Source organism: Phalacrocorax aristotelis, chromosome 2, assembly GCF_949628215.1.
Source record: "Phalacrocorax aristotelis chromosome 2, bGulAri2.1, whole genome shotgun sequence".
NCBI lineage: Eukaryota > Metazoa > Chordata > Aves > Suliformes > Phalacrocoracidae > Phalacrocorax > Phalacrocorax aristotelis.
The window spans coordinates 168377382-168390573 of record NC_134277.1 but is presented as its reverse complement, the minus strand read 5'-3'; the positions used below and the strand labels follow the sequence as shown (position 1 = coordinate 168390573).

The window sequence follows — 13192 nt, the reverse complement described above, 5'->3', positions numbered from 1 at the left end:
ACAGAGTAAAGGAGAAGAGGAAGAAAATACAGAGCAGCTGCTAATGCTGAAGGCCAGGGGAGAGAAAAATTCCAGTACAAATGCCCACACAACCATCCCTTCCCTTCTCTTCTACCCTACCACCAATCCTGCGATCCTGTATGCTACGTCCAAGAGAGGACCTTGCTGTCAGCATGCAATACATACACCAAGTAGTTGACAGGCACAAGCACACTCCCTCCACTTTTCCAGCTCTCATACACATTCCGGTCTGCACTTCAGCAGCTCAGCTGTAACACTGCTGCTCTCTAGCAAAATTGATTGCCAAAACCTGCACAAGCACACATCCTCTCTCATCTCACTGCAGCACATCCTCGATTCAACTCCACCATTACATGGCCAAGCATCAACTGTCTCACCTCAGCATACTTTCAAGTAGTTCCAGCACTGTCATGCTGAATAACACCCCTCACCTCGCTCCAATGCATTTCCATACAGTTACACAGTTATCATCTACCCCACGCATTTCAATCACACCTGCATGGGCAAACATGCTTTTATGGCCCCACTTCATCAAAATACAGACCAACAAGCAACAGAGACCTAATTAACAGCTAATGGAGCACAGATCCTTTTGAGCACTCTTACTGAAGGCAGGACTGAAACAGAGCTCCAGTTCTGCCCAGGTTCAACTGTACCCATTCAAGGTGAAGCACTGACCTTTCCTCTTGTAATAAAAGAGAGTTTGTTACCCCAGACAAAGCCTCTTCAGGGAAGCAGAGATAATCAGAGAGCAGTGATCAAATCTCCTTCTGTCCAAGTGCTGGCTGGGGAGCAGAGAGACCTCTTCTGCTCAGAGCACATTCTCAAACTCCTGTGTCATGGCAGCATTCGCGAAAATAGCTTTCAAGGGCTGGGTGGGCTGGTGACTACAATGGCAGCTGAGAGGCTCAGGAATTTCTGAGGCCCTCCCCTAACCACTCAACCCCAACCCAACCTAAAGCAGTGGTTGGCAGAGCCCTGGCTCATATCATATTTCTTCAGTCAGTGAGGCCTGTGCTACCCTTAGAAATTTTGCTATTTTAGCTATGTGGCTTTCCAATGTAAAAAACCCCTACCAAAACACCCCCAAATTCCAACCTTCTTTTCCCAGAGTGCCATAAACTACCCTAGCAAGAGCTCTAGCGCACATAAAGTTATGCCAGGCAAAAAGCGCTTTCAGGAACATTATTTGTTCATTGGGGATGCTGTAAGGAAAACACTGCCAGCAATCCACCACTGCAAAGTGGGTTTGTCAGTCCTATGGCCAGGCCCCTCCGACACCAATGCTGTTTTCCCTTGCCAAGCAGAAGAGCACAAACACTGACCAACCCGGGTTCCAGGTGAATCCCACCACCAACACCTACTTTGCTTCACACAAAGGGAAAAAGTAAACAACACTTCTAGGGCATTGTGGAGATGGGCATCTCACCAAGACTGCATGAAGTCCGATAGTTCATGGGGACATGACTGGAACTGAGCTTCATCTACCCCTTGCTTTAATCTCCAGCACTTCTGCTGCAGCAGTGTATTCCAGTGCAGGATGCCTCGCTCCCTCTACTTCACAGTGGGCTATTTTTATCAGACAAGCAACAATTTCTATTTTGGGTAAGCAAAGATTTTTGGCAATGCAGCGTGCTTTTCCCAGCCTTGCCTCTGTCACCCCCAGTCTAGCAGGCAGGACAATCAGGTTTTACCCTGCATCCTCCAAGGCAAATACAGAAGAAACGCATCTTCAGTCTGATCCATCACTTTGCCCCAGGCACTGAAACAAATCTAATTATAAATTTAATGAACAAGTACAGAGAAAGAATCAGTGGCTAGCAATTGAAGGGAAACAGATTCAGACTAGCAAGTACAGATTGTTAATTAACTAACCATGGAGACACGCTACGGAGAGATGTAAAGCCTCCTCCATTTCTTGTAGTCCAGAAAGCAAAACTAGATTCTTTATGTTTTGCTGTGGCTAGATGCAGCCATTCATGAATATGGTTTTCAAGCCTGTACTATGCAGAAGACAGAGATTATAATAGCTCTTTTATTACTGCGATGGCAGTGTCCAGGGGTTGTAGTGCACTGGGTGCTCTGCAGACATCAAGTTACATCAGGCTGGAGGGCATCACTGAGATGAGCATTCTCATGCAGCTTTTAACTGGAATTTTTCAGTTGGGGCTTGCATCTCAACAAGACTTTGTTAAATCTGGCTCACAAAAGGACCAATACACAGCAATACAGATTAATCCAAGACAGACAACCATCTGCTCCCTTCTTTAGGGGCAATTCTTGGGGAATCCTCATGACAAATTCCACCTGCAATCTACAGCAGTCATGACAGAGGTCTGCACCTCCTCCTGTCCAACAATGTGAAGAACAGCAGGCCCTGTCACCCCCTTGCAGGGAGCTATACAGCAACAAAAGATATGTAGACACTGTTTAGAGGAAAATTCATGTGGTGAGAAAGTTGGCCTAGAGACAGGAAGAGAGAGAAAAATATTACGGGAACGGGGCAATAGCATCAGTCATCTTAATCCAGTCAGACTGTCTGAAGATAGACAACCTGTTAATGGAACCGCATGCTTTTCTGCTGGCTGTGTCTGAGTCTTCCAGTAAAGAAGGACTGATTCCAGTCACCAAATAGGCTAGGTGCAGCTCCTGAAGGAATGCCAGAACCTTGCTGTCCTTGCAGCCCATATCTCCCTGTACTCACCATCTAGGCAGACATATTTTTTCAAACAGAGCAAAGACAGGGCTGGGCAAATGACAGCTGGAAACAGAAACATGGGCACCAATTGGCCCTTTCCCTGAAATGGGACATTTATAGATGCCGCCCATACACCCCAGCATTCCAGTGTGTTCGGCCGCACATTCCAGTGCCAGGCGTTCCTGGACTGACACGGACTGCTACGGCACAAGTTCACAAATGCTGCTCTGCTCTGGACAACACCAGGGCTGCCCAGGAAAGAGGCAGCTGCTTGCACGGGGCAGGATCTCCCCTTGTTTCCAGCTACTAAGTTACACTAAGAGATGCTAAAAATACGTTAAACCTTTTCCTGACAATATTTTTCTGTGTGAAGAGTCAGGAGAGAAAGCCCAAAAGCTGGGGAGTATAGGGAAGAACAAAGTGAGACAAAGCTGGAGACAAATCAGGGCTCTAATCAGTCTGTAAGCAGAAAAGCAAGAGGGCCTGAAGTCAACGGGAGGATAGTTGAATAGAAGAGACCTGTCTGGATGGAATTAGATCGAGACAGTAAAGGTAAGAGAGATAATCCTGAAACAACAGAATGGGAATGAAGAATCTGATGATGACAGGAAAGGGTGTTCTTGCTGCAACAGGAGGAAAGGAAGGGAGGCGAAGACTGAGGACATACATGAAGGAGCAGGCAGAAACCCAGTGAAATAGGTATGATGCAAGGAAGATAAAACATGACCAAAGGAAGCAAAGCTGGAGAGGTGAGGTGAGATTTTAAACAGCACAGGCAACACAGATGACTTTGTAATCTGTGAAGTTTCTGAAAGCTTGATTTTCTCTCAGCTGAGCTGCCACTACATATCAGGGGCTGAAATGCAGGTCACAGGGGCAGGAGCATCCAAGGCTGTATCAGGCCTAAGTCATGATATGCCACTTTGCCTTCTGCAGTCCTAGATGGATCTTGACTTTCTTCTAATACTTTTAGTATCAGCACCCCGCATCCCTCCTCCTTTCTAAACACCACCCCACAATGAATTTACAACTAAGCTGTGCACACAGCGTTGTTGCCTTCTGTGTCAGGACCAATCTTCCCCTCCCTCCTCTGCAGCTTTCAGTAGTTGCTTCCTTCCATGACAAATGCCCTGCACTCTCCCATTCACATGTATCCTTCTCTGCTGCTGGGCTGTTCTTTCTGCCTTGTTCGAGACACTTCCTTTTGCATCTTGGCAATTAGACAGGCCACTTCCCTTTACAAAATAGAAAGTAACCTGGCTCTCTGCTCTCTTCATTTTCTGATTCTAATCTTTCTTTTGTGGCTACCACCTGTTTCAGACAGTGTCAATGTCTACCACTATTCTGCTTCCCAGTTTCCCTCTGCAGAGAGTACTGTCATCTCTCACACCAGGGCACAAGGAGAGGGCAGGTAACAGAATGACCACGACTTCCCCCACGCAGGGACCCCACATCTCAACAGCCCCTCACTTACAGTGCGATTGACTCTCTGTAAGCCACTGCTGGGCAAAGCAGCCAGGGTCCGATAGTCCAGTCTCAAAGGTTCACTGGTGATATTCTGGAGAGGGGCAAGGGAGGGAGAAAAAAAACCACAAACACCAGGAAGAGATCAGGCCAGAAGTCAGCTAAATCAACTAGAAAGAGCAATTAAAAGGAAACCACCCCTAGTAATAACCAAGGCCTTATCTACAAACTCTGCAGAAAGTTCCCATTGCCTGGGAATGAACTTGGAATAGTTCCAAACACAACCCCTGGGGACCCATGACAGAGGCTGTGCTTGAGAAATACTGCAGAGAGCATGTCGCTCTGGGCCCTTGGTCACCCGCTGGTGCACAGATCCCCACCATTCCTCCTGCCCCCAAGTGCACACATCCAGTCCCTTATGGGGGGGAGGAGAACATGACATACATACCAGTTTTCTCCAAACAGCATCCAGAAAGGCTTCCAGTCTGGATTTGGAGACATTTGAGAGTGCAAAACTGCAATTCTACAGTATCTCTTCTCAACCTTAACTCACATTCATTGTATGATTTAGTTTGATTTTGCTTCCCATTTGCATTTGTCTGCCTTTCTAATTCTAGAAATCATTTTCACTATTCCTTCCTCAATCACATTACAGATTTCTCCATTTCTAATATCCTCTCTCATACCCAAAAGTCAAGTTGGGGCGGGGGGAGTGGAGAACAGAGGTTAGGGGGATGGGGAACGGGCACTTTTAGAGAGTTCTCCAGCCTTCAAGTCCAGTTGCGGCCCTTTTCTGCAACTCTCCAACCCTCCCACTGTGCTCCTCACCTCTGCCTCCTCCTCAAGCTGCTGTGTGGCTGCCTCTCGCTCCCTACGCATCCACTCCTTCCATGAGACAGGACAGAGTCAGAGCAGCATCCAAGCAGCACAGGCAAAGAGAGAGGGAAAGAGGTCAGCACCATGCTGGGCAGTAACTCTAAAGCAGCAACTGAGGAGCACAAACAGCGCTGGCGCCAGGAGAGGGTGAGCAGAAACCCAGCACATACACTGGGCCTGGAGAAAGAGTAGCTGGAATTCTGCATGAGCTCAGTTATCGCCAGCAAAATGGACGAGAAAAGACACCGGGTACAACACAAGCCAGGGTGTCACCAGAGGAGGGGAAGAGAGCAGATGTCTTTAAGATCCTCAGCAGGGTCAAATCTGGAGAAAAGCAAAGGAAGATAAAGCACCCCTGCAAGCACAAGCTATGCCACCACCAAGGGAAGGGAAAAGATTTCTTATTGCTAGAAGAGACATCTTGACAGAGCACAGACTGGAGAGGCTGGTAGGGAATGGAAAAACAAATCTACAGAGCACAGGCCTAGTTGTCACTAAGGAAAAAGACCTAAAAAAGTCACATGCTTGTTAACAGTATCACAGCCAAAAGACTATATATAGAGATAGAAATTGTATAAGCTTAAGGAAGGGCTGAAAATCAGCTGGTCAGCTCTCAGTCACTCAGCACAGCACGGGAATATTGTAAGAGTGACCAGTGACTAATCTCACACGCCCCAGCTATGGGCTTGCTTCCAAGCTGCAAGAGGAAGGTAATATGTTACTTGTCTTAAAGAACAAACAATTTCTGTGCATTTACACTTCTGTGACTTTTCGCCCAGCACCTATGCTGCAGAGCAAGGGCTGTGGACAAAAGCAGCATCATTCTTCCGTTCTGTTGTGTATTGCGACCCTTCTGACTGCTCCTCACAAAGAGCAGCAACCAGGTGGTCCAGAAGTCCCAAGGCTGGAAGGAAGGGAGGTGGAAGGCATCTAAGAAATACAGAGGGAGCTAACTGAAAATTCTGGTAAGCAGCCAGGCCCTTCTCTTCAAAAGCTTCTGTGCATTACCACTAGCAAATATTCAGTGTCCCACATCAGACCACTGATCTACAGACAATAACGAGCAACATGAGAAGACACTAATGCTCTGGAGGATCACAAGACCCAAAGGGATACTTAGGGATATTTAAGCTAAAGTCTATTCTGAATCTGGTTATGCTTATTTTGGACAAGTGTTATCTGTAAGGTGAGCAAGCTGACAGTAATCTTGTATGTGATCCTTCCCTGAGGTCTTAAGCTGAAGAGAGACAAGAGCACCAGCCAGCCCAGATGGAGCTGTGGAATGTTCAAAAGCTCAACTCTGACAGCATCTGGGGAGCCTGAAGAAGCTCTGGATTAAGACTAGAAAAATAAATACAGCTACAGAATTAGGACAGATAAATACACCACGAATCAGCCCATGGAGATCTGGAGTTATTAATATTGCTATTAGAAACTTAATCATGAAAGAACTGAACTTGAGAGATGTATGCAGAGTGTGCAACTGTGGTATGTGAAAACCTCTACAGGACTAACAGTGAGTATAGAAAAGCCAAAATTCTTCCAATTTCTTCAGTTCACAACCTTACTGTAAGGAGGCACATTTGTTCTCTATCACTCTTGTGTAAAACTGAACATAAACACTGAAGTATTAGAGGAAAGGTCCAAAAATGGTGACACAAATAATATTGCCGAATATCTGGCACTGAGGTAGGAACTTCCTACAGCATTTCAGTGGCTACCATACAGTGATAGCTCCATCACTGGCACAAATTTAATCATCAAAAACAGTGTTAGAGACAGAATCCCAGTTTCAAGGTCACGCTAAAAGGCGACTGAAAAAAAACGTGTCTTTGCTCTTGGGTCTCAGGCCATGGATCCCAAAACATGAGAGGAGTGTGGAGCACCCTAATGGAAGGGGCACCAAAAAATATTAAATCTTTTAACAGATTACACAGGCAGTTCTGGAGGGGAGTCTTGGTCTCTGCTGATCACTAGGCTACAGGCATAATTCTCAGCTTTTCAGAGGCTGGGACAGACAACGTTGTAATTATACTAAGCCACACTATAGTGAGAGAAAAGGCAGTATATGGGAACATAGACCTTAGAAGCCTTAAATACATGTCACCGCAACCTCAGAATATTGCTGTAAAAGCTATCAAAAGTAAAACATCCAAGAAAGATGAGCCCCGATTACTGTGTATTGTTCAGCCTCCAGGAAGAATAATGATATTTGCTGTAAGATGCGCACCATGGTTTTGAAATATTGCTATGGCTGAATGACTATTTATTGCTAAGTTTTTTTCTTTTAAATTAACCATTTTAATAAAATTTCAAGATCAAGTTTTCCCACAAAAGCTATCCTAGTACCATCAGCACTTTTTAAAATGGCCAAGGCTACATCATGAATCATAAAGGTTTTCTGGTTTGGTTTTCGGTTTGGGTTTTTGGGTTTTTGTTTGTGGATTTTTTTTTTTTGAACAAGGCTTCTGCAGTATTTTTAAGTAATCTCAGCATAAATTTTGGAAAGGCCTTTTTCTACCTAAGACTGAACTAATGCAACTTGCTCAGACAAAGCAGCATGGTTTTGGGGCCAGACTTGCTCTCAGTTTATCCAGAGGTGTTAGAAATGCTGATACTGACTCACAGTACCTGAAGTCTCCTAGAGAGTATTCAAATCCATATGCTACCAACATAAAACTACCCTTTGCTGTAACAGTAACATTATGAAATCTGGTTTTCTGAAACCACAGCAAACTACTTGCAGTTCTTTCCTAGGCAAGGATCAAGACATTTTACAGGAAAAACCTAAATCTGACCTAAATTGACTCTGCTCTGAACCAAATGACCTGTAGAGGTCCCTTCCTACCAAAATTGTTAATAGAATCATAGAATAGTTTGGGTTGGAAGGGACCTTTAAAGGCCATCTAGTCCAACCCTCCTACAACGAGCAGGGGCATCCTCAACTAGATCAGGTTGAAGATTATACCATAAGGTCATTCCACTGGAAGAATTCCCATCTAAGTACAGATCTCAAACACAATCAGAACACCTTGCAGATACTTAGGACAGAAATCCCATATCTTATTCCTGCACATGCTGACATCAAGCTAAGCTGTAGGCCAGCAAAGATAAAGCAAAGCTTCCAAAGGGAGTCTGCAACACACTGAACCCCTTCTGTCTCTCTACCCTAGTCTTTCTTGAAATATCCCATTGCAGTCACCGACAGAAGGCAGAGTATGATTAAATAAATATTAAATATATATGTGTATTTAATTATTACACATATCACATGCCTGAAAGGTCATACGGCCATTATGTTGTTCATTGTTCTGTCCTCTTACAGTCTGCACCATTGTCTATTCAAAACTTTGACCATTTTCTCCAAAACAAATAAAATCTCAGGCGTTAACTAAATTATAAAGATCACCTCCATCCAGAACTGCCAATGTAACCACACCCTTGTGGGTAGCAAATGCAAAAAAAGCTGAGTGATTACAACTACCAAAAAACCTAGATAAATATTAGGTATATCTAAACTGAAACCTGAAGAAATATCTGCATAACTACACATATCTATCTGCCACAGAGCAGATTCCTAATTGACAATATGGAAGAATTAAGTTTTCTCTCATCTTCCAGAAGAATCTGACAGAGTAAGTCAGATTTAAGTCAGAATAAGTAATTTTTAAGAGGGATAACTAGAAAATCCAAGTCCTCAAGGGGCTTGACTCTGCTAATCTGTTTCTGTGAAAGGCTGAAATAGTGGTCAGAAATACAAAATTCTCATAAAGAGTCAGAAAAATTATCATGTAAACTGAGCAGCACAAACTTGTGATTGATTAACAGTGCCACTTCTTTAATTCAGGACAACTTTGAGCTGTGTGTTCTCATCTTTGCTCATAAAAGCTCTGTCAGGCCATGGAGTGCTGTGTAGAGAGAACTGATTAAATGTGGGACTTTCAAGCTAGTAAGCCATTTTCCTCAAAGTTGCAGCTTGGCCAGAAAGAACCAGCAGGTAACAAAGACGAACTCTGCAAATAACAGAAGGGTACCACCAAAGCGGTACGTAGGAAGGTATGGCAGAGCCAAAAAGCAGCTAGAGTAACTGAGCGGTGCACTACGAACAGAGAAGGCCCAAAGCCCCCGTGGGGAAAGATAATCTGTGGCATTTTCCTTAGGGCTCACAGGCTTGGCAGAACCGCTGTCAAGAACAGATTCTGCTACATGGAAAAATCTCTCACCACTTTCTCCATTTCTTCTCTCTCCCACTGAGTTGCTTCTCTCACCATTTCCATCTCCTAGGAGAGACCAAAGTTAGAGCCACTTCACCCAGTGCTCTCTGCCCACTTGCAGCACCTGTAACCTCATGAAGATTTCAGAGTCCCGTCCTAGCACATTCCTGCTGATCCCATAAAAAGGAAGTCCACTACCTTTTATGTTGCAGATTCCATGCACCAAGGGAGACACTAGAGATTTTCAGCAATTTTTCCACTCCATAATATTATCCCAGTTGTAGCCAGAACACCCACCTTCTGTAGGATCTCCAGTTCTTCAGGGCTTAAATCACGATCAATAGAAGAGATACTTTCCAGGCTATTCTTCCGCCCAATACCAGCAGCAAAAGGGTTTGCAATAATTCCTGGGGACATCTACAAAGCAAAAAGGGAATAAAACATGGTGGAAGCCCACAGTGTGCCATACAAAAATTCCATATCCTGGGTTCCCACATACGGAGTACCAAGATGATCCTAGGCAAGTCGGAACTCTTTCACAACTTGAAACCTTATTTCAGCTGTCAATTACTCAAGGAACTTCAGGTATAAGAAAGAGGAATTTAAATTGAAACAGGTACAGAAACGGGATACGGTGACCATATTATATGTATAGGTACCATATTGTATATTTACTATATTGGGTACATATTCTAGTGAAGAATAAAAAAGCTTATTTGCTAAGCCTTGAAAAAAGAAAGCTGAGAAGGCACAGGATTGCTATGGGTAAGTGTTTCCCTGTGGGGAAAGGCAAATACCAGTAAACAGACAGACAATTTAAACATAACACTGGTACAAAAAAAAATTGGCATAAATAGCCTGGAGAAAATTAGCTTGAAAACTACATTTCTACCTAGTGCAGTGATATTGTAAGACACTTCTGTAATCAGCAGAAGAGAGACAGTCTTTAGAGGCTATTGCTTTTATGGATGGCAACCACCTCCAGTTCATATAGCAGGAGACCAGACTTTGAAATATAGAACCTCAAAAAAAAAAACCAACTCTACAGCAAAAGGTTGGAAGAATCCAGAATCTTCTGTGAAGAAAGAGGTGGGATCCTTGTGGTACTAGTCACTACAAGGGCACCCTGCAGTTCTCACCTCAATGGCAGCTGCAGCCTTGGGATCAAAGCCATCGCATACTAGCACAAGAAGTGCGTCACCCACACTTCGGAGTATCTGTACTGCTTCTGTATGCGTCATTCCCAGCAAACTCTGATGATTCACCTCCAGAATGCGCATTCCCACCTTCAGACGGCCATCCCGAGCTGCAGCCCCAGAGGAGCTCACCTATAACAAATGGAGGAATCAAGGTATCACCTAAGGAGGTAAGAGAAGATTAGAGAGCATGGGGACCATCGGGAACAAGGAATGAGACAGGACAGCATACAAAGCAAACAGGGAGAAGAGGCTGCAGCTACATGTCAAGGAAAGCATCTGGAAGTATTTATATATATACTTACGGAAAGGGTAGAAAAGGAAGAACATGTACAGTTTGGTAGAGGAAACAGTTGTGGAAGAAATCTCTTATAGGAGATAAAAAGAATCTGTATTTGAAATGTGTTGTCCCAAGGAAAGAAACTGCTTTTGTTTTGTCAATGAAGCAGGTGAGAAAGAAAGCTCTCGCGTCTATGATTTATCTTCATAGAACAGAAAGTGTAATAATTTTTTGTTGGGAGAGAGACAGAAAATGCAAGCATAGCAATAATTTTTGTGGACACAGATAAATGAGGCATAAAGACTTTTCACTGTCTTTGTAGTAGACAGGTGTAAAAAATTACGCGCCTGTCATTTTCCATCTTCTCTTTCAGAGAAATAACGTGTAACTCCTATTTTCTTTCCTCAGCAAGTCACAAGAACTCATGCTTGCCTCATGTATGCAAGCTGTAACCAGGGGAAGCAACTACATGCAGCATATTGATAAGGCTCATGAAAACCAGAATTTGTCTTAAGAGTACATGCATTCACATGTTTGAGGAGAGAATGCAAGTGCATGCTTTGCCACCAGAACAAAGGCAGTATAGGCAAGGAGCTTTATTCTTTTTTTTCCCCCTTTGGAACAGGGAAAAGAGACTGCAGGATTTGCTGTGGACACAATGTGAAAGAAAAGGAAAAAAAAAAAAACACAAAACAAACCAAACACATGCAAACATGAGGCTCAGGAGCAGTATGCAAGCTGGGGAAGAGAGAAAAAACTGAACAATTACAACAGAAGTGACTACCAGGAACCAGACAGAAATACGGGCTAGAACGTAAAGTGCCTTAGGGAAAGGAATGGAATCACCAAATGGGCATTACTTTTCCTAATGGGAAATTCAAAAAACCTGGAACACAATGGAACGTGCACACAGTCAACCTAGATCAGACGAAGACCTTGGTACATTTGGTATACAGACAGACCTCACTGGGAGCACCAGAGACAAATGAACGGTTTCAATTCAAAGGTCCAGTCTCAAAGCTAAAGGACCAAACAATTCCGGGAACTACAGACATGTCACCCGGACCTCGGTACCGGGGAAGATTATGGAGCAGTTCGCCTTGAGCGTGCTCACCAGGCATGTGCAGAACAACCAGGGCATCAGGCCCAGCCTGCATGGCTTCATGAAAGGCAGGTGCTGCCTGACCAACCTCATCTCCTTCTATGACAGGGGACCTGCCTAGTAGACAAGGCAAAGGCTGTGGACGTGTCTGCCTGGACTTTAGCAAAGCCTTTGACACTGTCTCCCACAGCATCCTCCTAGAAAACCTGGAGGCTTGGCTTGGACGGGTGCACTCTTTGCTGGGTAAAAAACTGGCTGGATGGCTGAGCCCAAAGAGTTGTGGTCAATGGAGCAAAATCCAGTTGGCAGCTGGCCACAAGTGGTGTTCCCGTGACCTGAGTTTTGGGGCCAGTCTTGTTTAATATCTTTACCAATGATCTGTGTGAGGGGACTGAGTGCACCCTCAGGAAGTCTGCAGATGACACCAAGTTGGGCGGGAGTGTTGATCTGCTCAAGGGCAGGAAGGCCCTGCAGAGGGACCTGGACAGGCTGGATTGATGGTCCAAAGTGAACTGTATGAGGTTTAACAAGGCCAAGTGCCAGGTCTTGCACTTTGGTCACAACAACCCCAGGCAACGCTCCAGGCCTGGGGCAGAGGGGCTGGGAAGTGCCCGGCAGAGAAGGCCCTGGGGGTGCTGGCTGACAGCCGGCTGGGCATGAGCCAGCAGTGCCCAGGTGGCCAAGGAGGCCACCAGCCCCTGGGCTCGTGTCAGCACTGGGGTGGCCAGCAGGAGCCGGGCAGGGATGGGGCCCCTGTGCTCGGCCCTGGGGAGGCCCCACCTCGAATGCTGGGCTCGGGTTTGGGCCCCTCGGGACAAGAAGGACCTGGAGGGGCTGGAGCGTGTCCAGAGAAGGGCAGCAGAGCTGGGGAAGGGTCTGGAGAACAAGTCTGATGGGGACCGGCTGAGGGAGCTGGGGGGGTTTAGCCTGGAGAAGAGGAGGTTGAGGGGAGCCCTTCTTGCTCTCTGCAGCTGCCTGAGAGGGGCTGGAGTGAGGGGGGGGTTGGTCTCTTCTCCCAAGTCACCAGTGACAGGACGAGAGGAAACAGCCCCAAGCTGCATCAGGGGAGATTCAGATTGGATATTGGGGAAAAGTTCTTCCCTGCAAGAGTGTTCAGGCACTGGCACAGGCTGCCCAGAGAGGTGGGGGAATCACCATCCCTGGGGGGGGTGCAAAAAATGTGTAGACGTGGCACTTCAGGGTGTAGGTTAGGAGGCCTGAGTGGTGTTGGGTTGACGGTTGGACTTTATCTTAGAGGTCTTTTCTAACCTTAATCATTCTATGAACATGACTAAGTTTTACAAAGAGAATTATGACCTGTGCTACACAAGGGCTTCACAG

General features: G+C 45.4%; 1 protein-coding gene across 44 annotated transcripts in view; it reads right to left on the bottom strand.

The window, feature by feature from the left end:
- SCRIB (scribble planar cell polarity protein) overlaps positions 1-13192 on the bottom strand; it is a 122562-nt gene that overhangs the window by 39499 nt on the left and 69871 nt on the right. For 14 of the 44 annotated variants that reach the window (XM_075086060.1, XM_075086038.1, XM_075086036.1 and 11 more), the window contains 5 exons: positions 10413-10601; positions 9571-9690; positions 9283-9339; positions 5012-5068; positions 4194-4277 (listed from right to left, as the gene is read on the bottom strand). In XM_075086060.1, coding sequence (XP_074942161.1) covers positions 4194-4277; positions 5012-5068; positions 9283-9339; positions 9571-9690; positions 10413-10601 — 507 coding nt within the window. The remainder of the gene's footprint in view (positions 1-4193; positions 4278-5011; positions 5069-9282; positions 9340-9570; positions 9691-10412; positions 10602-13192) is intronic. The other 30 variants (XM_075086041.1, XM_075086043.1, XM_075086063.1 and 27 more) reach the window with 4 other exon arrangements.